The sequence below is a fragment of the Bubalus bubalis genome, chromosome 6 (assembly GCF_019923935.1).
Source record: "Bubalus bubalis isolate 160015118507 breed Murrah chromosome 6, NDDB_SH_1, whole genome shotgun sequence".
Lineage (NCBI taxonomy): Eukaryota > Metazoa > Chordata > Mammalia > Artiodactyla > Bovidae > Bubalus > Bubalus bubalis.
This window is the reverse complement of record NC_059162.1, coordinates 111,971,704-111,996,811: the sequence shown is the minus strand read 5'-3', so window position 1 is coordinate 111,996,811 and position 25,108 is coordinate 111,971,704. Positions and strand designations below refer to the sequence as shown.

Sequence of the window (25,108 nt, the reverse complement as noted above, 5' to 3'; positions counted from 1 at the left end):
AGTCACTGGGCTGGGATTTGGATCCATGTCTGACTACAAAACCCACATTCTCAAACCCATGTTAGATTGCTCTTACTCCAAAGTATTCATAAGGGAGCAAAGCAACTGCATTTATATTAAAATTATTCTGGTGATTATTACTCTGATAACAATTAACTCTCTTCCAGGACGCAGGAAGTGCCAAGCTCCGCACTATTTACATGATAATAGCTAATATTCCCTGTGTATTATTAAGACCCCGGTTCTGAGTTAATCGTTTTACGTGTATTATCCCAGTAAGTCTCACAAAAACCCAGAGACACAGATGCTTTTATTATCTTCACTTCACAGGTGAAGACAGCGAGATTCACAATTGAGCCAAAGATACGCAGCTTACCTGTGAACTGGAAACTGAACCTACCATTGGCCAACTCTCTCCCGCCCTCCAGGTGGGTCACCTCTAGTCACCCTCTCTCCTTATTTCTTATTGTTTTTGCTTTAATATACTCCCAGCCACCGGCTCTAGCTCTGAGCTTCAATAGACTCCGCTCCTTCGGCTTGAATGCCCGCCCCCTAGGCGGTGCCGTTATTCCAGAGCCTGTGGAAAGGACCGGGACCACAACAGACCCCGCCCCGATGCGTAATAATCTCTTCCGATTTGTTCCGGTGCCGGAGGAGATGGTGCATCTATTGGCTGACGACACCTGCAAGACCGCAAGCGAGGAGGGGGCGGGGCCACACGCTGGCGCTCGCGCGATTCCTTCTGGGAGTTGTAGTCACAGAAGAGCCATTCACGGGGTGGCGCTGTTCGGACTCTGCGTCCCAGCATTCCCTGCGCCAGTCCTGGAGCACTTCCGCCCTGTTGTGAAGTGGGTGTCTCGGTGGGTGAGTCCGGGTGGCTGGGCGGGGGCAGCTGAGACTCAAGGCTGTGGGCTGGAGGAGACTTAGGACGTGGTAGTTATCACAGGGGGTCGGGGAAAGGTGAGACGGGAGAAAGAAGCTTTTATGGGGGGTGGGGGGTGAGGGGCGGTCAGAGGATGAAGCGTCCGGAGATAGAAAGGGTCATAGAGGGGTAGGGGATAAGGAGGGAGGTAGAAGGCCCTGGCAGTGAGGAGATTCTTAGAAAGCTCTGTAGGTGAGGAGTCGGGAGAGGTTCTGAAGGTGGAAGGGTCTAGAGAGCTCATAGGGAAGAAGAGAGGGTTCTGGGGCCCTGGCAAGAAGTGAGGGTAAAGGGCCTGAGCTTGAAGCCTGACCTTAAAGATAGTGTTCGAGCCTCTACCTGCTCATCAAAAACAAACATTTGATACCCCCATACACTTTCTCTGATGGTCATGACCTCTGGAACCCAGAGGGTGGGGATGGCTCTTGTGCTCTGCGCTCAACCTGCACCTCTTTCCTTCTGCCTGATGGAAGTGAACGTACCAACATCCTCTTTACCCAGGTGCCCTCTGATTCCCCTTGCATTCTTCCACATCCAGGGGTTTTCAGATCTTTTAATTTCCTTAATGTATCTTGAGTATTTCCTTGTCAGGGATTTTGTTGAAACCTACACTTTGTCACCTTCACAGGTTGGACAGACATGTTGTAGCTGCTGTGATCTGTTGAACCCACAAATCAGATTAGGCTTTCTACTTAAAAACCTTCATTAACTCCCATCACCTACGGAATTAAGTCCAGATAATAGCCTGACATTCAAGACCTTTCATGAACTCCTTTTCCATCCTAGTCTTCGTGCTGGCAAGGTTATCACCATATCCTGGGGAGGCTGTTTGATTTTCCACCATTATACATGCTGTTCTCTCTGCTCAGAATACACATTCCCCCCAATCTCTGCTCAGAGACTCAGTCTTTTTTTTTTTTTTTCTAGAACCAAATCAAGTGTTACTTTCTTCATTTAAGTCACCCCCTCACCCCAGCTCCCACAGACCTCTTCTATTGCATTTACCACATTTGATCATAGTCATCTGTGAGTTTTCTGTTGTTGTTGCTTCCACTATGCTGTGAGTATCTTCAGGACAGGAACAGTTTCTGCATCACCTCCATTTCCCCACTGCCCAGCCCACAGTAGTAAGTACTTAATGTAAATCAAGTAATCAAGTAAATCAGTAAATGCTTGATGAATGTATAAATAAAGACTGTCCAGGGTAAGCATTGCTGTACCAGGCTTGAAGACTGCTACTTCTAGTGGATTTCTCTGTGCACTTTAGTCTTCTGTCAGGGTTGTCTTTGCTGGCAGCTGAGTCAGTGCCTGTGGGACTTTAAACCAGAGGTGGCAAGTGCACAGAATGCGTGCTCCTTCTCCGCCTCCTGTGTCTGGCCGTCACAACTCACTGGTCACAGTACATGTTCACATGGGGTGCAGAGTCCTTAGCACAGTTGACTGTAGTTGGTGCTTTAAATGAAACCTGTTTGCTGTCCCTGGTTTAGGTCCTTACGTGTAAGCTCGGGCTGCTCTAAGCAGTAGCCTGGACAGTCAGCCGAGTGAGCTTGATAGACTTCGGGAACTCCCAGTATCTTTCCCTTTGGAGGTCACAGACTAGTCCTGGCCTTTCCCAGGAGACTGGGGCACATCTTCTCTTGCAGCTTGCCATTCACTGGGACGACGCCACTCCCCATGTCTGCGTGCACACTCAGGGAGCTGGGATGCCTTCCTGCTTCCCTGGGTTTATAAAGGGAGCCTGGCTCTGATGACACCTCCTTCATTGCTGAGGGACTCTGTACCCTTTCTAAGTCTTCCTGGCTATTGGAAGAGACCTTTGAGATCATTTAGCTGAAAGGTGGCAGGGTAACAGACCATGCTGAATGAAGCCTACCATTACGCTCTAGTTAATCCTCAGAGTGTGGGAAACAGTTCTGAGTTGGTTGCCAACATTTAGGAATCCAGAGTTCTGGCTCCTCTGTGAACACTGGGCCAGTTGTGTTCTGGTGCTCTAAAGTTGGCTGCAGTCCCTACTCCATCCGTGTACTCACTTACATTGCCTGACCCCATGCCATTTACATTTGCAGCTGCTGATTCTAGTCTTCCTGTCCTTTGCTATGCACCTTCTTACTAGTTGGGGAGCCTGGGGCACCTGATGAGTCTGGCTACTGCAGTTTGGCTAGATGGCTGCCAAGGCCATGTGACCTGCCCAAAGTCATGCAGCTGGTAAAAGGCAGGAATGGAGCTGGTACCCCCGATCTGCTCACTCCTGTCTTCATGTTCTCTCCACTCTCCATACCATCTTCTCAGGGGTTTGGATGACTGGCTAAGCTGTGGAATGGTTAGGAGAAGTGACTGGAGAAAATGAACCTGGGCTTAGATCTCAACTCTGCCACTTGCTGGTTGTGGAGCCTCACATGGATCTTCACAGAAGCTCAGTTCCTTATATGTAAATTGGGGATGTTGTGAAATTATACGTTACAAGGATAATTATATAGTAAATTCAGCACAGAAGGTGAAAATCATATTTAGCCAAAAATCACAGTCAGCTTGAAGATCCTTTGGCAGGGAGCCAGTTCGTAGCCAACATGCTGTCTCTCAGTAAGCTAATATCACAGCCAGGTTTTCTTGGTTGAACGTTAGATGAAAGAGTTAGCTTGTGTTTAGGGACCACACTGTATGAAAGACACTGCTCACTCAGTGGAGAGGGAGGCTTGGGGCAGCTCAGCCACCCTGGGGACCAGCAGTGTCCTGAGTATCATCACCACGTGCTCTGGAATAGACACATAGTGAACGGAACTGGTTGCGTGATTTAAATTACGTCCTTTCATTCTCTTTCTGGTGTTTGTAAGTAAAGTGTGTAACTTACAGATCAGTATAAGGCAACTCAACATTAATGGCCCTTCAGCTGCTTGCCTGGAAGATTCATCGAGATCATGAATGTAGAACACTTTGCACCAAGCCTGGCACCCCTTGGGCACTCATAAAATGGATGCCCTTTGAGGTCGCTGACCCCCGTGAGCCCCCGATATTTCTGGTAGTCTCAGGACTGAGGAGGGCCCGTGTCCATTTTTCCTCTCCACTCTGCGGGAAGGCTGCTTTGCTAACTGTGTTGACCTCCCTCTGTGGCTAGACTGCTCTTCGTATCTAAGAGAGTAGCAGGAAAATCTTTCAGATTTTGTTGAAAACTAACCTTTGCAACTTTCAAATCTTCCCAGAAGAAAAACATGTATTATCAGACTCTTTGGGTCTGGTGGGACTGCTAAGTGCCTGTTTTTGTGATGTTTGCTCTGTGCAGGAGCGTGTGCTTTGCTTGCTTGTCAGCTCGCTCTCTCGGTAGATAGTAACCGTGATGAAGGTGGAGGCTGTCATAGTCAGGGCTGGGGCTCCAGCTCTCAATATAGTGCAGGGTTCGTAGTGGGACTCTGCATGTGGCTTAGTGAATTAGTCTTCATGTGAGACAGTGATGCAAACGTGTTTGGACTAGCGCATGTTTAAGACTGTGGTTAAAAAAATTTAGTGACTACCCTGTCGGTCCAGTGGTTGGGACTTCATATTCCAGTGCAGGGATTGCAAGTTCAGGGAGTCAGGGAGCTGAGATCCCACATGCCTCACAGCCAAAAGAAAAACACCAAAAAACCAAAAACATAAAACAGAAACAATATAGTAAAAACTTCAATAAAAGACTATAAAAATGGCCCATATTCAAAAAGCTTAAAAGAAGAGAAATTTCATGAAAGGTTAATTCTTTAGCTCAGTATAAATTATGTACCTTCCATAGCCCATTAGATTTTTGATGTACTTGATTTACCATTTTAATAAAAGGCAAAGCTTCCAGTGGTCCTGCTATTTATCAGACGTAGGTCGGGCACTGTGGATACAGAAATGGGTAAGGTGCAGTAGCGGCCCCAGCAGTACAGTCGGAGGGACTGTCAGACGTAAGAACAGGTAACTAGGATAGTGTCAGGTAACACCTGTGTTAGAAGTACTTGCCAAGTGCTTTGGGAACACAGGATGAGGGGAGTTGACTTTTGGAGAGCAGGGCAGGGGGCTGGGCATGACAAGAATGTGTCAAGAAACTCTTAACAGATGAGGGGACTTTGAGCTGGTAGCTGAGGGACAATCAGGAGGCTGCCAGGTGGTCAGGAGTCCTCTTCCTAGCCACTCACTGTCTGTGTGGAAGTGCTGAGAACGCCAAGGAGACCCAGCTTGGTAATGAATGGATGTGGGGGATCTTGGAAAAAGATGATAACCACGTTTCTGGCATGGGTACCTTATTGAAAGGTGGTGCCTTTGCTTGATAGAGAGTTCCAGAAGGGAAACAGGTTTGCAGGGGAAAATGATGAATTTAGTTTTTGACTAAATTTGAGTTGGAGGTGCTTATGAGAGTCAGATGGAAATGCCTTGTAGGTGGTTGGACTTTGGGGTCTGGAGACAGGTCCTGGATGGAGTTTTGGGAGTTATCAGTTTAGAAGTGGTGAAAAATGGCAAATGTGTGGGATGACCAAGGGGCAGTGTAGAGTGAGGGATTTTGCAAAGAGAGTACCCAGAGAGGAAAGCTTATGGCCCAGGAAAAAAGACCTTACGGAGGGGGGATGACATTTGGAACCTAGCTGGAGGCGAGGCTGGAGTTGGGACACGTGTGGTGGGAGGAAGGCTGGGCGGGGACCAAGCACGGCAGCCTGGACGCCCAGCTAAGACATTTAGGGTGTCCCGGAGGATTTTGTACTGTGTGGTCTTCCCCTGAGGTCGCTGGCTGCTGGTTTCGGGGGCAGACTGTGGGCTAACTTCCTGCTTATGGGAGAGGGCATCTCTTAATAGCCCCGCCCCATGCAAAGCAGTGGAAGGTTTTGTGGGGGGGTGGGGGGGGGGGTGGGCGGGGAGTGGGGAGGGTGAGGCTCCTAATCCTCTTATTCATACTGTCCCCTGTCTTTCTGCCTTCAGAGCAGGGGGGGGCCTTTCCTCTCCCGAGAGCCCCTTGAGGACACACTACAGATGCAGGAAGACGTTGAACATGGAGAGCCCAGCTGAAGGGAGACGTCCAGGAGAGACAATGGCTGTAGCCCTAGAAGCCCGGGCCTCCCCGCAACAAGAGCCTGAAGAACTTGTGATTGTGAAGCTGGAGGAGGACTCCTGGACCCCAGTCTCCCAGCCCAAGAAGGACTGCGATCGCGTCCCTGGCCCTGAGGCTTCCCGCCAGCGCTTCAGGCAGTTCCAGTACAGGGAGGCGGCAGGGCCCCACGAGGCCTTCAGCCAGCTCTGGGCACTCTGCTGTCACTGGCTGAGGCCGGAGATCCGCCTCAAAGAGCAGATCCTGGAGCTGCTGGTGCTGGAGCAGTTCTTGACCATCTTGCCCCGGGAGGCCCAGGCCTGGGTCCAGGCCCGCCACCCCGAGAGTGGCGAGGAGGCGGTGGCCCTTGTGGAGGATTGGCACCGAGAGGCGCGGGCCACGGGGCAGCGGGTAAGGCAAAGAGCCTGCTCTCCAAGGGGCAGGCCGGGAGGCAGTGGGGCTGCTACCAGGGGGATGATGGCCAAAACCACAGTAGTGATGTCATCAGTCATCCGATGTGTATTGAACACTGCAATACCCCGGGCACTGTTCTAAGTGCTTTCCATGTATCCACTCATTTCTTCCTTCAGCAGTTAAATGATGCCAGTACTGTTTATCCTAGTTTTACCCATGAGGAAAATGAAGAAAGGTCATTGGATCAAGGTCACTGGCCTCTAGAGAGGCAGGATTTGAATTCAGGCAGTCTGAGTCTATGCTCAGCATCTGTAACCATTGCTCTAAGCTGCCTCCCAGCACATAGTCACAGTACATTAATTTGTTTTATGTTTTATACTTAGAATCTTTTTTAAGTATGTGATCTCTTTAGTTTACAGCAGGAATGTAGGTTGACAGAAATAGCATCATTGTCCTCATCTTACGGATTAAACCAAGGCCCCTGAAGACAGGTGGCTCACGAGGCTCAGTCAGTATGAACCAGAGCCTGAACCTAGATCCTGGGTTCCAAGTTCATTGTTCTTTCTACTATATGGCATATGCTGTACCTGTAAACCACGGGAATTGAAATACCTCTGAGTCATGAGGCTCAAATGATATTAACTGACATTTATTGAGCACTCACTGTGCCTCAGACACTGTTCTAAGCTTTCTGTGCATATTCCTTATCTAATCAACCCAGCTGCCCAGTAAGGTACCCTGTAAGGTAGGTACTGCTGACATGGCCATTTTCAGATAGTTCAACAGACTCAGGTAAGTAACCTTTCCAGATTTATAGAAAGGGTAGAGCTGAGATAAGGGTCGTGAAAGTATTGTGGATTTAACATTGACAGTTTCAATAATTTTCAAGAGACACTGAAAGCCCATGAAAATAATTTATAATTTTGCTGCTGCTGCTGCTGCTGCTAAGTCGCTTCAGTCGTGTCCGACTCTGTGTGACCCCATAGACGGCAGCCCACCAGGCTCCCCCATCCCTGGGGTTCTCCAGGCAAGAACACTGGAGTGGGTTGCCATTTCCTTTATGACAACAAATTTTGAATCCTGCTTTGAAGCTGGTACTTGTAGAACAGGTCCTTCAGGCCACTATGGCCTGAGCCAGCCAACCAAAACCTTCATCTCAATGTAACCTTGCTGCTTCAATTTTGTTTTTGTGAATCTTTCTGTTTTACAGATAGGTTCATTTGCGTCATATTTTGGATTCCACATATAAGTGATATTGTGCGGTATATGTTTTTCCCTTTCTGACTTAACTTCACTTAGTGTGATAATATTTGGATGCATCCATGTTGCTGCAGATGGCATTATTTTGTTCTTTTTTTTATAACCGAGTAGTATTCCATTGCATCTATTAACCATATTTGATGAATTCTTAATTCACCCTTGCCCCAATCAATATCCTCCTGATTTTTTGCCTCCTCATAGGCACTTGAATCTGCTTCTTTCTAAAATTATTGTTGGGTCTAGATCCCTGCAGTCTACGGGGTTGCAAAGAGCACGGACAGGACTAAGCGACTTCACGCTTTTCACTTTCTAGTCCCTAGCACTTCTGTGGATTATAAGATTGTAACTATAACAAAGTTATTTTTATCTTGAACACAAAGTTACTGTTTTCTTAAAACATTGACAAGCAGGTGTTTTCTCTCTATGAATGTCACAGAACATTGGTGGGTCTCCTCATTGGGAATAGCTTTTGATGATCACAACCCATCCTAATATATTTTCTCAGAGATAAAATTCCTCTCTGTGAGAGTGGATTTGAGTTTTCAGATTGGCCAAAAGGTTTTTGGAGTGAGTTTTTGGCAAACTCATTAATAAAGTTTGATAAAGGTGAATGTTATCTTGGATTAAAAAAATAAGGTTCAAGGCATTGTATAATAGTTGCTACCTTTTATGTCAAAATGGGGAAAAATAATATATATTTATATGGTTGCTTGTATATAAAGAAACTCTGAAAGGCTGCAGAAGAACAGTGGTTACGTATGGTGAGGAGTTGGGGAAGATACTGGACAGGTGGAATGGAGACAGGTGGAGTTTGGGGTATTTTCACTAATTATATCTCTGTATGTTTTCTGTTTTTGAACCATGTGAGTGTTGAAAGTACCTGTGGAAAAAGTTGAGCAGACAGTCCCGCTTTGGTGGTATAAATGCGATTGCTGACTGAAGTCAGTCTGATGACTGTCCTACTTTACGCCGTCCTTGGCTTGTTTTTTGTGTTTTAAGAGCCTGTTAACATCTGAACCACAGTGGTAACTGGAAAGAACATGCCCACCCTACCAGTTATTGAACTTATGGTTGGGAATTTTGGCCATCTGTGTGTAGGAACTGGAACTGTGTGCAGAAGATACGAGGTCCTTAAAGACAACGAAGGAATCTCAGGGCTGCCAGCTGCAGCCAGCAGATCACTGGCCCGAGGGACAGTCCCAGAAGCAGTGGGTGAAGAACTCGTGTCCTGACCTTCCCAAGAATCTAGACACCAAGATGGTGCCACAGCCCTTGAAAGAGAGTGGTGAGTACCAAGAGTCAGGGAACATCAGGGAAGAGGGCTTAGGGGTGGGAGTAAGGTAGAATCCCCCAGGAGGGATGTGCAGAATTCAATGCAAGGGATAGAATCGTGTCCGATGGACACCCTGCGAAGTAAGAAGAGGAAACACCCGCTGGTGTTAGCAGGCCTCACTGTCGCTGAGTCCTGTAGCAGGCTCCAGCTGGGCCTGGGGCAGGTTGGTGAGTGTAGGAGTTCAGGGCTGACATCTCTCCTGGGGCAGCTTAGCAGCCAGAAACTCTCAAAGGAAAGTGAAGGCAGGAATCCACATTAGCTGCAGTGGCAGTCTCAGTGTGATCCAAGCAGGGCTTTAGGAAAGCCGGACCTGAGAGCGAGGTGATTTTTTTGGGAACTAGAACTTGGGTTTCAGAGATGCTTTCTCCTTCTCAGCTGTCCTCACTCCCCGAGTCCCTGCTCTCCCAAAGACGGGGAGCGTCGGAGATTGGGAGGTGACCGCGGAGTCTCAGGTAAGCTACCGTTTGCTCCTCCTTTCCCGTCGTGACTTCTCCTGTGCCCTGACCCCAGCTCCTCTCCTTTCTTTGTGGCCCACCGTCGGGTGCAGGGTGCTAGTTCTCCACCCCTCCTGCCCTGTGTACTGGGCCTCTCCTGGGTCGAGCTGAGGTTGCTGACTGGCCTCACACAGGCTATTGCTGTGTCCATTATCCTTCCTGGGGCCTGGCGGGATTCCCAGGCTGTTTTCAAAGGTCAGTGACATTTGAGGTCCTCTGTTGTATGTTCCACAGGAAGCCCTGGGTCCCGACAGACACGCCGAGAAGGAATTCTGCACGGACCCCCCAGGAGACAACTGTGGGAACGGCTTGTCCCTGGGTAAGGAAATTGTGCTCTCTGGATAAGATATGGTTGGGTTTGGGTACACTCAGTTCCCATGGCGCATTTCCTCACTCCCTGACTCGTAGCTCTGAGAAGTCTCTGGAATTTCAGACCCGGCGAGAAGACATGCTCTTTGTGGCCAGCATGGTGGCCGCAGGGCAGGGGTGTGGGGAGTGGATTTCTGGGCTGGCAGGCTGGCTGCCAACAGCCTGCCTGCTCAGGGCTCATTATCCTCATATCCTCAGTACTCACCCCCGTCTTGGGGCTGCGCCCAGCCTGCCAGTCCAGAAGAAACCGGACTGAGATGACCCAGAGGGATGGGATGGGGAGGGAGGTGGGAGGAAGGTTCAGGATGGGGATCACATGTACACCTGTGGCAGATTCATGTTTTTTATTTTTTTAAGATAAAAAAAAAAAAAGAAACCCAGTCTTTTCAGCATCAAACAGGGTCCAACTCTCATAGCAGAGTCAAGTGAACTAAGCCCAGGAGACTGATGCGTTTAAATCACAATGCCAAAGAAATATCACAGGGCTCAAAATCCTTGCAGCCCCTATGACCAGCACAGACCCTTTCTCTGTAGGCACATCTTCACGGGAAGTCAAGCCATAATGAACATTTCCTGGTGGAGTATAAGATCAGTGAGAGGGGAGTGAGACACGAGAGCAGAATCAGGTAGAGAGTCGGTGCCAAGTCTGACTCTGGGCAGTGAGGTGAGACACTAGGAGCTGTTGGCTACTTGCTGGGCAGCGTGTCCTTTTTACACATGATGAAAAGCGAGCCCCCTTTTTTTTTTTTTTTTTAACAGTGATTTCTGGGGAAAATAGTCTTCAAAGAACAACCTTTGGGAAATGCTGAACTAGATAATCCTTAAGCCTCTTTTAGCTCTAAACTCTTTCATCTGGTTTTCTTCAAATATTTATTTTAATTAAAGGCTTCCTATTTGTTGGGGTCAGGAGCTCTTGGGACACTTGTCCTTTAAATCTGGCTAAGTGTTTTGACATCCACAGTACGTCCAGAGGAGGGCGTGCTCCAACCGCAGTACAGATTGGCTTGGCAGTACCACCCAGCAGACCTGGGTTTTTTCTTTCTCTCGCCCTCGCCAGCCTTTGTCTTAGCTTTGTATTAAAGCTATTTTGTGTAGGTGCAAAAGGTAGGTGCCAGTGGCATTTGAGACCTCAAGTTTCTAGCTAAGAGAAACTCAAACCAGACACACATGTGCACACACAGCCTTCCTTCCAGCCATGAACTTTTTTCTGATTCGTCTTAATTTAGAGTATGTGCCCATCTGTGGACCAGTAACAGCCCCTCTTTTGTATGATGTATTTTATCACACCAACCAAAAAGCAAATAAACAAAGCAGGCAAGTCAGTATATTTCTGGGGAGGTTACCTCTAGTGAGGTAACCTTTCCTTTCAGTCCTTTTAAGGGATTAGCATGGAAATTTCTCATTAGTTTCTTGGAGTCAAATGATGTGTAAACGACTTTTTAGACAAAATGCTTTGCTCGACAGATCATTTCTACTTAATCATGGATCTTCTTCCTTTTGTATAGGAGTTCCGGTTTCAAAACCAACCATCATTGCCCAGCAAGAGCAGGGACCAGAGTTTTGGGGTCCAAGACTTGTAAATTCTGGAAAAAAGAACTCTGCAGATTGCAGCTTGGATCCTGAGCAAACTAAACCAGCTCAGGCATTGGCCTGGAGGGACTGCAGGGCCTGGGAAGAACGATGCCCGGTGCCCGTGGAGGATGTGAGAGTGTCAGGTGTGCACTGGAGCTACGAGGAGACCAAGACTTTCCTGGCAATTCTGAGCGAGTCTCCTTTTTCTGAAAAGCTCCGCACTTGTCACCAGAACCGCCAGGTGTACCGAGCCATTGCAGAACGGCTGAGGGCACGGGGCTTCCTGCGGACGCTGGAGCAGTGTCGCTACAGGGTCAAAAACCTCCTACGGAATTACCGGAAAGCCAAGAGCAGCCACCCGCCGGGGACCTGCCCCTTCTATGAGGAGCTGGAGGCCCTGGTCAGGGCTCGGACAGCCATCAGAGCCTCGGACGGCCCAGGAGAGACGGTGGCTCTCCCCCGGCTAGGGGACAGTGACATGGAGGTGGATGAGCAGGAAGAAGGGGGCTGGGAGCCAGAGGAAACGGCAGACGACTCGAATGGCGATGACCTGGCCACCGAGTCCACCCAGGGGCCTGGGGTCCCAGGGGGCCCAGCGCTGCTCCAGAGTCGTATTGGTAAGAACTTTGGGGCTTAGTTGGATTCAGATTCCAAACCTCCTACCAACCAAACCTCTGCTGTAGTTCAGGACACAGACTGCCAGTCTGGATCCATGCTGCTGGAGCAAGGTCAGCCTCAAGCTCTGATTCTCTCTCCTGTGGTCAGTTCTCCTTGTCTGAGTTTCCTTAGAGAAGCAAACACTTAAAAACTTTTTTTTTTTTAATTTTTGATACAGCTTTTCAAGGTTACTTTGCATTTACAGTTATTGAAAAATTATTGGCTCTATTACCCATGTTGTACGACACCTAAGAGTTTGAGCCTGTCTTACACCCAATAGTTTGTGCCTCCTACTTCTTACCCCTATATTCCCCCTTCCCACTCTCCACTGGGTAACTACCAGTTTGTTCTCTATATCTGTGAGTTTGCACTTTTGTTATGTTCACTGGTCTATTGTATTTTTTAGATTCCACATGTAAGTGAGATTATACAATATTTATCTTTCTCTGTCTGACTTATTTCATCTATCATAATGTCCTCCAAGTCCATCCATGTTGCTGCAGATGGCAAAGTTTTGTTCTTTTTTATGGCTGAGTAGTATTCTATTATATATAAATATATATATGTATATACACACACACCACATCTTCTTTATCCGTTCATCTGTTGATGAACACTTAGGTCATGTCCATGCCTTCACAATTGCAAATAGTGTTGTTATGGACATTGGGGTGCATGTATCTTTGCAAATTAGTGTTTCTGGTTTTTTTGTAAACATACCCAGCAGTGGGATTGCTGAGTCAGTTGGTAGCTCTATTTTTAGTTCTTTGAGACACCTTCATACTGTTTTCCACAGTAGCTGCATCAGTTTACATTCCCACTAATAAGGTACAAGGAGTCTCTTTTTTCACATCCTCACCAACATTTGTTATTTGTAGACTTTTTGATACCAGCCATTCTGATAGTTTTGAGGTGATATCTCTTATTGCTTTGATTTGTATTTCCCTGATGATGAGCAATATTTGAGTGTCATTTCATGTGTTGGTCATCTGCATTTCTTCTTTAGAAAAATATCTATTCAGTTCTTCTCTTTTTTTCTTACTTATTATTTCTGGCTGCGCTGGGTCCTCCTTGCTGTGCCCAGGCTTTCTCTAGTTGTGGCGGATGGGTCTATTCTAGTTGCGTTGCTCGGGCTTCTCGCTGCAATGGCTTCCCTTGTCTCAGAGCACAGGCTGTAGGTGTGTGGGCTTTAGTAGTTGCAGATGCGGGCTCAGTAGTTTTCTACTCATTTTTTAACCTGAGTTATTTGCTTTTATTGATGTATGAGGTGTTCATATATGTTGGATAGTAATCCCTTATTGGTCATATCGTTTGCAGATACTTTTTCCCATTCAGTAGGTTGTCTTCATTTTGTCGATGGTTTTCTTCACTGTGCAAAAAAGAAGCAAACACTTAAAACCTTACGGGACCTTAAAGAGCTAATTCAGTGTTTCTCAGAGGGTATTAATGGTAGTATGGGGATGATCATAAGTGTTAACATGAGTGAACTTTTTATGTGTATGAGCACATCAGCCTGTGATTTCGCAAGTAGTAAATTTAGGTAAAGAAAGATATTGAGTGAAGTATTTCATTGGTGTAGCAGAAATCATGACAGTGTGTACTTGAACAGCGTATGCTGAGGAAACACCCAGTCACTGCAAAAGTGGAAACCCAGAAGGCCAGGCTATGAAGTGTCATCTGTAAAGACACACAAGAACCAGAGCTCAGGGCTCCCGCCTCCACTCCTAGGTGGGTTTCCCTCCACCATGTCGCTTCCCTGGCTGCATCCTTTACCTGCAGAGGCACTGAAAATAGATCACCTCCTTTTCCTTCTTTCACAAAAGAGGAAGGGGCATCCTCAGTTGGATTCTCTTACAGTGTTATCTGAAGGGATTCTCAGTTTGTTAAAAAGGACATTTATAAAGCAAGTAGAGGACGTGTATTGAATGGATGTGGAGATACAGAGAGTCTCCTGTATCTTGGTTAGAGGCCTTTCCTTGATACAGTCAGCTGAAGCCAGGGGACTGGTCACCTGGTATAATACAGCTCCTTAAGTCCTCCCCTTTAGCCAAGACTCTTAAATATTTATTATTTATTTTTTTTTTACTTCTGGCCGTGCCCCACGGCATGTGGGATCTTAGTTCCCTGACCAGGGATTGAACCTGCACCCCCTGCATTGGAAGTGTAGAGTCTTAACCACTGGACTGCCAGGGAAGTCCCAAGACACTGAAGTATTAATAGACTCTCTTAGAAGGAGGTGAGGATGGGAAGCCCTGGCATAGCCTTTCGAGAAACAAGGGTATACTGTTGGCTGGTGCCCTAGGCCCTAGGCACCTGGGTCATCTCCAAAGTGCCTGTGTTCTAAGTGTTTAGCAGAGCAGGTGACCCTGATCCCTGATGACCTAGGCAAATCTCATCGAGTCTCTCAATTCTGAACTCTTCACTCCTCTGACAGCAGGTGTGCACTGGGGCTACGAGGAGACCAAGGCCTTCCTGACCATTCTCAGTGAGTCCCCGTTCTCTGAGAAGCTGCGCACCTGTCACCAGAACAGCCAGGTGTACCGGGCCATTGCAGAGCGGCTGTGTGCACAGGGCTTCCTGAGGACCCTGGAGCAGTGTCGCTACAGATTCAAAAACCTCCTTCGAAGCTACCGAAAAGCCAAGAGCAGCCACCCACCTGGGACCTGCCCCTTCTATGAGGAGCTGGACTCGCTGATGAGGGCTAGGACTGCGGTTAGAGACATGGGGACCGGCAGGGAGGCAGCAGGTCTCCCTACTTCTGATCAGAGCAGTACCCAGGTTGTCAGCCAGGAGGTTTGGGATGAGATGGCAGGTGAAGATGTCATCAGACCTCCAACCCCAAGTCCTAAAACCTCAGACACTGGTAAGTTTTTAGTAATTAGATTGTCCACAAAATCTGCAAGTGTGCAGAGAGCGTGGGAGCCAGGCTCATTATCTTTTCTTTGAACTGAAAAAGAATGGAATTGAATAAGAAAAGGATTTGTGTTTTCCTGAGATTATCCAGTCTCTGGCTTAACGTAATTCCCCGGATGAAAAAAGCAGTTGGTCTAGAGTTTTACTTGGATCCATCTGGGCAGTTATCGAGTTCTTTCAATCTGGTGTGACACAGGCCAGACTGAATATACCAGGAGCAGGAGGTGTTCCTTGTTCAGCAGTGGAATAGGGTGGTTGGCTAAGGAGACTTGACAGCTGGCTGCTTGGGTTGGGCTCAGTGGTTCCCTTGGTGGAGTTAAGCACGTCTCAGACTCTGTTCCTAAGCTTAACAAGTAAGAAATGCATGTGTACACCAAAACATTTATAAGATGTGAGATGTAAGACACAAGTACAAATTCAGGTTAGCCAAATTCACAAGGTGCAAGATCCAGATGTATAAATAGGCACTAACTAATGATCGCATTTCTATCCGTTCTCCAGGTTTTGAGATGAGGTGTGAGGATGAAGACCAGATTTCAGAGCAGGACCTTTTTTGCAATTTGCCCAGAGCCTTATCAAAATGCACTGCTGGGGATGATTGCTACCCTCACGATTGGGGGGAAGACAGTGAAAATGAAAATGAAGGTAAAGGACAGTGGGGAGATCCATCCCAGGAGCAGTGGGAAGAGTGTTCTTCTGAAGAGGACTTGGAAAAGCTCATCGACCACCAAGGCCTGTACCTCGCAGAGAAGCCCTACAAGTGTGACATGTGCGTGAAAACCTTCAGCCGGAATTCACAGTTAACCACCCACCAGCGGATACACACAGGTGAGAAGCCCTACAAATGCCTCGAGTGCGGGAAAAGCTTTAGTGACCGCTCCAACTTCAATACCCATCAGAGAATCCACACTGGAGAGAAGCCCTACGAATGCCTTGAATGTGGGAAAAGCTTCAGCGACCTCTCCAATCTTATCACCCACCAGAGAACGCACATGAAAGTAAAGCCCTATAAATGTGAAGAATGTTGGGAAAGCTTTATCCAGAGTTCAGACCTCCTGAAACATCAGGGAATCCACTTGGGAGGAAATTCTGACCACTGTCGTGAGCCTGGGGAAAACTCTGACCAGAGCCCATCTTTCAGTGCTCACTGGAGGAACTCCACCGAGGGGACAAATCCTGAACAACCTCACAGTGCCAGTAAGAATGCGAATTCTCCTGGACCACAAAGCACCCATGCAGGGGAAAAACTGTATCAGTGTTCTGAATGTGGAAGAAGCTTCTCTAAAAGTTCTGCCCTCATCAGTCACCAAAGAATCCATACGGGAGAGAAACCATATGAGTGTGCTGAGTGTGGGAAAAGCTTCAGTAAGAGCTCCACGCTGGCCAACCACCAGCGGACCCACACTGGGGAGAAGCCGTACGAGTGCATGGACTGTGGGAAATGCTTTGGGGAGCGTTCCAAGCTCATCACACACCAGAGGGTGCACACGGGAGAGAAGCCCTACAAATGCCTCGAGTGTGGAAAGTTCTTCCGTGACCGTTCCAACCTCATTACCCACCAGAGGATCCACACGGGAGAAAAGCCTTATAAGTGCAGAGAGTGTGGGAAATGCTTCAACCAGAGCTCCAGTCTCATTATTCACCAGCGAATCCACACCGGGGAGAAACCCTACAAGTGTACCGAGTGTGGCAAAGATTTCAACAACAGCTCCCACTTCAGTGCCCACCGGAGAACCCATGCAGGAGGGAAGGCCTCATAGGAAACACTGCCCCCAACAGCAAAATAGAGAGAAAGCTATATCGAAATCTTCCAAGATCCTAAGATGTATGTAGAAAGAAACTGTCCAAATTTTTAAGCTTGGTGTGTACCCAGGGAGGTTATTCATGGTACCATCGAGGTAATTTGGAAGTGAATTACAAACACTTAGGATCCAGATTTGAAGGCACTTTCTTTTAAGTATAATGTGTTTTTCTCCTGCAGGAAAAAACCCCACATAATCCTCAGGCTGTCCTTATATTTGCTGTCATGTGAGAGCTTTATCAGTCTTGGAGTCAGACTGGTAACTAAGGAGATTAGAGGTAAATTGTTGGCCCTGAGCAGTGATTTGAGACCTTCCCGTGCCTTCACACCGTTCCCGGGTACACATGCCTCATCCGTGTACATTGGAAAATTCTCACCCATGGCAGTTTTCCACTGGGGCATAACAACCTGGGAGAATTTTGAGACCCTCCAGTGAGAGGGGACATAATTGAGAATCAGTGACCTAGAGCAGAGGGTGAGCTTATCAAAGGGTAGGAACAACTGTGACATCATTAGTAGGTCATTATTAATAGTAGCAAAAAAGTAGCCAGTGTTCCCTGAGCTTTTCAGTAGGCTCTGAGCTAAGCACTTTATATACATCTTCTCATCTACTCACAGCAGCCCCAGGAGGTACTAATATTTCTCTCATTTCCCGGAAGAGAAGAGTGACTTGCTTGGGTCACACATCTGAAAATGGCAGAGACAGGATTCGGTCACATCTGCCTCTGGGGCCTGAGGTGCTCTCACTGCTACACTGAGTCCCCTTTCCCATCGGGGCAGGTAACTCAGGTGCCAAAGCACTTTGTAGACCACGTTTTCAGTTAAAATTCCCTACGAATTCAATTTTTAACAAATCTGGACATAGAGAATCCTAAGCGATGGAAGGACTGGGGATGTTGAGAACCGGCAGTGCGCTTTGAGCAAGGCTGAGCTCTTACTGAAGCACTTGATAAGACTGTCCATCTTCACAATAATATGGGTGAGAGAGAGAGGTGAGTTGAGATTGGGAAAAGTAATGTAGTCAAAGGAATGTCTCTTCCCCTGGGATACTATCTGGGCTAAGGAAATGGGGTTTTTAAGAACTTCCCTTTTTCTCAGGAGATCAGCCCTGCTTCCTGTTAGACTCGGCTCGATTGAAGGTTAAACCATAAGAAACCCAGGCTTCCTGGCCAGTGCTTTCTCACCCCTGTGTGTTTGCCCCCTGGCCCCCTCCCTCTTGGCATGGAAGAAGCTTTGTGCCAAGGCTGAGGCAGAGGAGAGGAAAAGGAGTCAGTGGGTGTGGAGCGCCGTGGAGGGGACTTTGAAAACTGATCTTGATTCCAGGCTCGTGGTGCACTTTCACTCTGAGCCACCTCAGATTGATTGATTCCAGGCCTGTGTGGCGCTTTCTAAATGTTGCCCTTAAAAGAGCTGCCTCCCACAGCAGCAGGCTCTGTCAGAAAGCTTCACACAGGATGGTTTCCAGTTCTCAGCACTTTGACCTCCAGGCTTTCTCCTTAGGAGAGTTTTAAAATGTTAGCCAAGGACTATGGTTTGCAAGGAGGTTCCTTCTCCTAACACCCACCTATTGATACTTTGCTGCCATGCATACTCTGGCTGTTCATGAACCTGGGAAATGCTATTAAATTAGATAGATGTGAGGGACCCTTGGAGAATGGAATTCTGTTCACATGTGAGGCAGTTGGGGAGATGCCAATCATTCCTTAGCCCCTTTCTCAGTTTCCCAAGAACCAGCTCACCTCAGTCACTACCTGTCCCCTTCTTCCTGGCTTACCTTTCCTGCCTCACCTTACCTCTGAGGAGCAGGGCCCATGTGTGAGCCCTGGCTTTGAACCAGCAGATGTCAGTAACTGCGACAATAAGAGGATGGGTAAGGTGCCCCCTGAGCCAAGAGAAAGGATCCTGGAGGAGGGGCAGGGACGTCCAGGGAGAGGCCTGGTGGCGTGAACTAGCATGGCTTCAGGTGGGGTGGGACCATAGCTTCTTAGCTATTATTGAGGCTTCAAATGGGAGGTGGGAAGTGGTAGGAGCTCCCATTGGAGGGATGCAGGGGGGCAGGGTCACCGAGGACTTGGTGGCTGCGTGGAGCTGGGACACCAGGCTGAGGGGTGCCTGGTCAGATGTGCATTGTTGAAACCTAATAGCTGGATGGAGCCTGGACGTGCTGCAGACTGTTGGAACACTATCTCGATGTTCCAGTTAGAAGTGAGGCGCTGAGCTAGAGCAGTGGTGACGTTGAAGAGGAGGGGGTTGGATTTGAGAGGTTCCACAGGCAGAGTTGAGGGCAGCCGTGGAAAGCTAGAATGCCTGGGTGGCTGTGGAGCCTGCCGTTGTTCAGGATGGAGCACAGGAGAAGGTGCAGACAGGGCAGGAGGGCAGAAGAGCAGAAGGTTAATTCGGGACATTTTGAACTTGTACCTAAGGGACACCCAAGAGGCAATACACAGCAGGTCTGAAGCTGGGGGGAGGTGTGTGTGTGGGAGGTTACATTCCTGTTCAAGTCAGAGAAATGCTGGGTACAGACAGAACTTCAGGAGCACTGTGTGTGGAGGAAGATGCTCCTCAAAGGAGGTCTAGACCACTCCCCAGCCCCACCACCTTGCAAGCTCCAATCACCTTGCAAACACTGCCTCAGTTGCTCCTGATACCTGAATCAATGTGGTTCTGAATTTTCTGGAACCTTCCTGTGGAAGCCCGGCTGAGCTCTGTAGAAGTGAGATGTAGCCCTCTCCCCTTCAAGTGTCACCCGCCCCCCTGTTCTTGGAAGCATACTGGTGTCTCACGTTCTCAGGACAGTTTTGATGTTTGTGACCTGTGGCTCGTCTCTCTGAACTGGAGCCGTGAAACGGGAGGGCAGTGTGGGCTGGGAGAGAATGTGGCCCAGGGAGACCGCCTCTCCTTGTCCCTGACTCTGCCTCTGGAAGAAGTTCTCATTCGGGTGGCTCCCATGTTTGGGGCCCGCCCCATGCCTCTTCCAGGGTGCCTGGCAACCTCCAGCAGGTCTTGGCTGCTCATAGAAGCCCACAGCTGGTTTGATACACCCTGAGCCTTGTTACCTCAAATCTGCTCTTGGGGAAGTGGATTCACTCTGAGGAATGGGCAGTTTCTCAGCCTGTATGACCACAGGTCAGACCCTGGTCATGGGAAGTGGAAGCGGTGACTGCCTCCCTGGGGCCGTGTCTCCTGTGAGCTGCATCTCCAAACTTGATCTCCATACCCTCCACCCCAGGAAGGGCGTTGGCTCCTCAGAGGTGACCGAAAGGCACCACTTAGAAGTTCATTCCACAGACTCAGCAGACAGCTTTCTTACAGCCTGGAGTGTAAGGTGACTGGGGTCCTCCTGTGCTGGAAAATGTAGCAGCAGGGACCCCTGGGTTCTCCCTGCCTGGTCCTGTTCTGGGGCCCACAGTGCAGATGGCTCTCCACTTCAGCCTGCAGAGAAGACTTTCTTTTTAGTCACTCTGTGGAGAAGAGTAATGCCTTTTGGGACCACGGGGTTTTGAAGTATGAATGTGGTGATATCTGGAAGGGGTATGGGTGGCAGATGGTCTCAAGCCGCCCAGGCTGCCTTGGATCTCTGTAACCCAGCCTTGGGGCCCAGGCCTGCGTCTCCATTCACTCTGTTCCACCTGCATGTTGACACTGAGGCCCATGTCCACCCACTGCTGCCTTTCCTGGCCTCTTGGTCCACCGCTCAGCATGGGCGATCACGCGCACATGCGGGCTCGCAGTAAGCTGCCTCTGCCCACCGCCAGCGCGGTGTGCACACCCAGAGGCACGCTGTCCCTTTTAAGGGCGTTTTCCAGTTGGGCTGTGTCTGCCCAGCGGCCTGGAAGTCTTTCTCTGAACAGGCCCAGAATGGATCGAGTGGAACATCCTCCGACCTCCGTTTTGAGCCCATCCTCCCCTCTGGACGTGCCTTCGCCTCCCGCTCTTAGCAGCAGGTGCCCATTTTACGCCCTTGCTGCCGTCTGTCACAAGTGGTTAGCGCCACCCGTAGTGGGAAGTTAGGTAGGCTTTGCAGGTTCGGTTCGGTTCGGGTTGGGCCTTGAGGTCTTCTGCCCATGGCTGCTTCTCTGCACACTCCCGACATCAGTATTAACTCCAGCTTACCTTAACTCCAGCACCATTTCCTCTCCCTCTGGTTTCAGGCAGGTCTGGAATTGCCTCCAAATGTGGTTTTCAGACGGTCAGGTTTCTCATCTCACCGGGACTCCCCCCCAGCCCACCCTGAGTCTGGACGAAGGCCTCAGTGCCCCCTGGGGCCTCGCTCCCCTGATCCCAGTTAGGAACCCTAGTGACCCCTGCCTGTGCCGCCGGTGGCGGGGGAGAGGGCGGAGAGCGTGCGAGCCCCTGTTCTCAGCTGAGCTTAGGCTCCCACTTGTCAGGGTGAGAACCATTTTGTTCTAGGAGCCCTTTGATTAAGTCAAGGGCAGAATCCAGTTACACCATTTTATGTAAATTCACTGGAATAGCAATCCACCCAGATGCCGATTTTCTCATCGAGCCATGGCTAGTGGTCCTTTTTGCACGTGAAGATGATTCTGATCCTGTCTGCCATTACCTTGAACTTTTTCTAAAGTCATGTTTATTTTGCACATTTTCATTGTAGGAAAATACTTCATAATCTGACCATCCAGAGGGTAAGGGCCATGGGAGGGAAGGTGAAGAAAACCAGTCTGCCTCTAGGCTGGTTCTGGACCAGCGGTAGGAGTCCATCTGAGCTCCAGCAAGAGAATTGCTGCGGGCAAAGGTGGATGGAGCTGTGGTCACCGACCTCTTGAGAGTCTGGGGCTCAGGGAGCCCTCCTTTGGTGCTGGGTGACCAGTATGTGCCTGATGTCACACCCAGTGTGACAGAGAGGGGGAAGGGCTCCTCTCCCTCCTACACAGGACACGGCTTGGCTTTAGTGCTTTGGGGAGTTTGTAGACCAGAGTAACTTCTTTGTGTTTAGAGGCGGGGGAGACCAGCAGGAGGTGGGTCATGGGGGTGCCCTGGAGGGGGTGGTGAGAAGCTCTGAAGGCAGGGGCCCAGGTCAGAGCACCCTCCATGGACAGCACCCAGAAAGGGCTGTTTCAGGATCACATGCAAAGTCCCCAACCCAACCCCACTCCTGAAGTTGCCTGGACGTAGAGGGAGGAGGTGAGGCGACCTGAGCTGAAGGTCACGCTAAACCCATCCGGTATCCTTGGGGGAAGGGCAAACACACATGTTATCTCAGGGACCTTTCGTGAATAACTAATTTCTTAGACATTTGTGTGACTGTAGCATTAAAATGGATTACATTTTGACCACTAGGAGGCTCAGAGATTAAGGTCCAAATCTAAAGACAGAACAGGCTGTTTCAATTTTCCATTTGCTACAATATTGTAAAGTAATTGGCCTCCACTTAAAATAAATAAATTAAAAAAATTTCCATTTGTGCATCAAGCCCTGCTTTCATTTTATTTGACTTTGTTTTCTCTTCTCGATCCTTTATTTTCTTCTTGTTATGTACATCTCTTAAAATTAGTCAAATCCTATTTAAGGATGAAGTGACCCAATAAATTAATAAATTATATTAATTGAACCATGAAGCGTTAAAAACAAACTCGTGTTGGGTTCTTCTGGCATCTTCCTGGCTACTTCTGGCATCCTCCTGGCTACATCAAAAGGATGGAGCAAAGGAGGAGAGGGGAAAACCAATGAGCTCGTCAGGGGGGATTGGGGCCTGAGTTCTCGCATCCCTCATATTGGACGGTCATCTTCCTTTCACTGTTCACTATGGCTCTTTGGACGTGAGTAGCTGTAGCCACCCAGGAGTCATTGCCTTTTGTCCATAACAGATGGCTCCTTGGTCTGCTGGTCTTCACATGTCTGCCTTTCTACATCCTCTGGTGTGTCTATGCTGGGGAATCTGACGTATTGGGGACCTAAATAATAACAAGGTTGATGAAGGATAAGAAGAAATGAAGGTTTTCCCATAGGGCTGACTCTTACCTGACTCTTATGTGTTTCTGAGTTCAGCACCAGAGCTGACACGCTCCACACTTGAGAAGGAAGGGAGAGCTGGAGGGTTTTTCCGGAGATTCTTCCCCCTCCTTCCTCCATCCACTCCCTTCCTGGTCACATTCAGAAGACGTAGCTCAAGGTTGGGGATTCATCTATAAACGTTTACTCTTTCATCCTGATTGGATGTGGTATAGGCAATGCTTTGCCTTTTAGACTCTGTTATCCGTGAATTCTGATTGTGAATTAGAGATCGGGGAGGAGTGATACCTCAGAGTTGGACACGACTTTGATCAGAATCCACAGGAAACCGTTTCTTCCTATAGGAGTCAGAATCTCAAGTGTGGGTTTAGTAGTGGTTGGAATGCACTGATGTTCTTTACATCTTGGGACAAAGATGAGATCTGGGAGAACGTGAGTCATTATCTCCCTGGAGGAGAAGTTCCAGCTCTTATTTACATGTTTTCACAGAACTTTTGAGCAGTTGCTCAAACAGTGACCAGAGACATAAGGCTGGGTTTCCTGGAGACAGGACAGAGACCGCAGACACTCCTCATTCCCTTGCTGTTTGCAGGGCCTTGAGGTCAGTTACAAATGTCGGGTCCCCTAAGGCTGACCAGCCAGCCCAGGCAGGGACAGGAACTCTTTATCTATCTTGACCCCTGGCCAGGGTCAGCACAATGGAGATCGTAATACCTGAAGAGAAACCCTACCTGAGGGGATGCCGATGGACTGGGCTGGCCCTCTGTGGATCCCACATCTACAGGCTGCTGGGTGCTCCTGTTGCCCAAAGGTCTGGGGTGGACCGGGAATCTGACTGGCAGGCACCTCGTCTCCAGTTAGACAATGGGAATCACCAAGTGAGGTTTGGGCATCCTTGGGGTTGAGGTCTGAAGAGCGGGCGTGTTGGATCTGATGGTTACAGGGCTGAGAGCTCAAGGTCAAAGGCAGGATTGAGAGCAGAGAGGGAGCAGATGGGGAAGGATGGTGAGTACCTGGGGAGGGCAGAGAGACAGAAAGGGACAGGAGCGAAGGGGCAGGTGGGGGAGGAAGCAGCCAAGATAGGGGAGAGGAAGGGTAAGAGTAGAAATGGGGGTTGGGTGGCCCAAGAGTGAGGGGGCAGGCAGAGCTGAAGAGGGGGAGCAGGAGTTGGAGCAGGTGGAGGGGAAGGGAAGTGCAGAAACAGGAGCTGGCTTCTTCATGGTTCCCAAGTTAGAAATGGAGGGCTGGGCTGCTTGGGTCAGTAAGCTGTATCCTCCCATGTTCCATCCTCCTGCGATGCAGACTCCAGGGTAACTGAGATCAAGCATTCTTGTCTGCACTGTCCACTATGGTAGCCGCAAGCTAGCTACACATGCTTTTGAGTCCTCCAAGTGGCTAGTCTGAACTGAGATGCACTGGGATGTGTAATATATACACCAGATTTGGAGTCCTTATATGAAAAAAATGCAGACTATCAGTAATTTTTATTTTGGTTACATTTTGATAATATTTAGGATATACTGGGTTAAATAAAATATATTATTAACATTAATTTCACCTGTTTCTTTTTCCTTTTATAATAATATGGCTACTAGAAAAATTGAAAATGCTCACACAGCTTGCATTATATTTCCTTTTTTTTTCCATTCTGTTGTTGGACATTTATTTCCAGGTCTTGGCTACTGTGGCTTACACTGTAAACATTCTTACATGTCTTTTTGTGGACATAAGCCAATCAGTTCTACTGGGGGTGTATTCAACAGTGAAACTGCTGGACCGTAAATATACTGACTTAGCTTTAGTAAATCCTGCCCGTTAGTTTTCCAAAATGGTTGTTCCAATTTATACTTCTATCATTACAGTGTGGACACCCCGCTTTGTCCATGTCTTCACCAGTACTTGACATTGTGGTGTTTTTTAAAAAAGTTGAAGTCATTTTCGTGGGGATTTGAATGGCATCTCATCCTGTGTAGGTTTTTTTGTGTGTGTGTGGCTGGCCACTTGGCTTGCAATATCTCAGTTCAGCAACCAAGGATCGAATTCGTGCCCTAGCAGTGAAAGCGCCATGTCCTAACCACTGGACTGCCAGGGAAGTCCCTCATGGTGGTTTTCTTAAAAAAATTATTTCTTTTTAATTGGAGGATAATTGCTTTACAATATTGTGTTGATTTCTGCCATCTATCAACATGAATTGCCCTAGGTATGTTCCCTCCTTCTTGAACTTCCTTCCCACCTTCCCCTCATCCCACCCCTCTAAGTTGGCATGGTTATAGGCCCTTTGAACTGGAAAGAGCCCTGAAAGCTTCATCTGATAGGTGAGGAGATTAAATCCCTGAGGCTCGTTCACGGTCACCAGGCAAATGCAGCACTTGGACCG

The 25,108-nt window shown here is 48.5% G+C and overlaps 1 protein-coding gene across 4 annotated transcripts; it reads left to right on the top strand.

Annotated features, from left to right (window-relative positions):
• Positions 1-350: 350 nt before the first annotated feature.
• Positions 351-22,191, top strand: ZSCAN20 (zinc finger and SCAN domain containing 20). 4 transcript variants are annotated; one of them, XM_025289147.2, is made up of 8 exons: positions 351-848; positions 5,843-6,359; positions 8,721-8,907; positions 9,331-9,407; positions 9,684-9,768; positions 11,324-12,007; positions 14,482-14,910; positions 15,462-22,191. In XM_025289147.2, the coding sequence occupies exons 1-8, from the start codon at positions 616-618 to the stop codon at positions 16,718-16,720; spliced, it is 3,471 nt and encodes a 1,156-aa protein (XP_025144932.2). In that variant the 5' UTR covers positions 351-615; the 3' UTR covers positions 16,721-22,191. The 4 variants fall into 4 exon arrangements, with proteins under 4 accessions (XP_025144932.2, XP_044801220.1, XP_006042727.3 ...); XM_044945285.1 differs by having other exon boundaries at positions 351-860; positions 14,485-14,910; XM_006042665.3 differs by having other exon boundaries at positions 351-860.
• Positions 22,192-25,108: the final 2,917 nt, after the last annotated feature.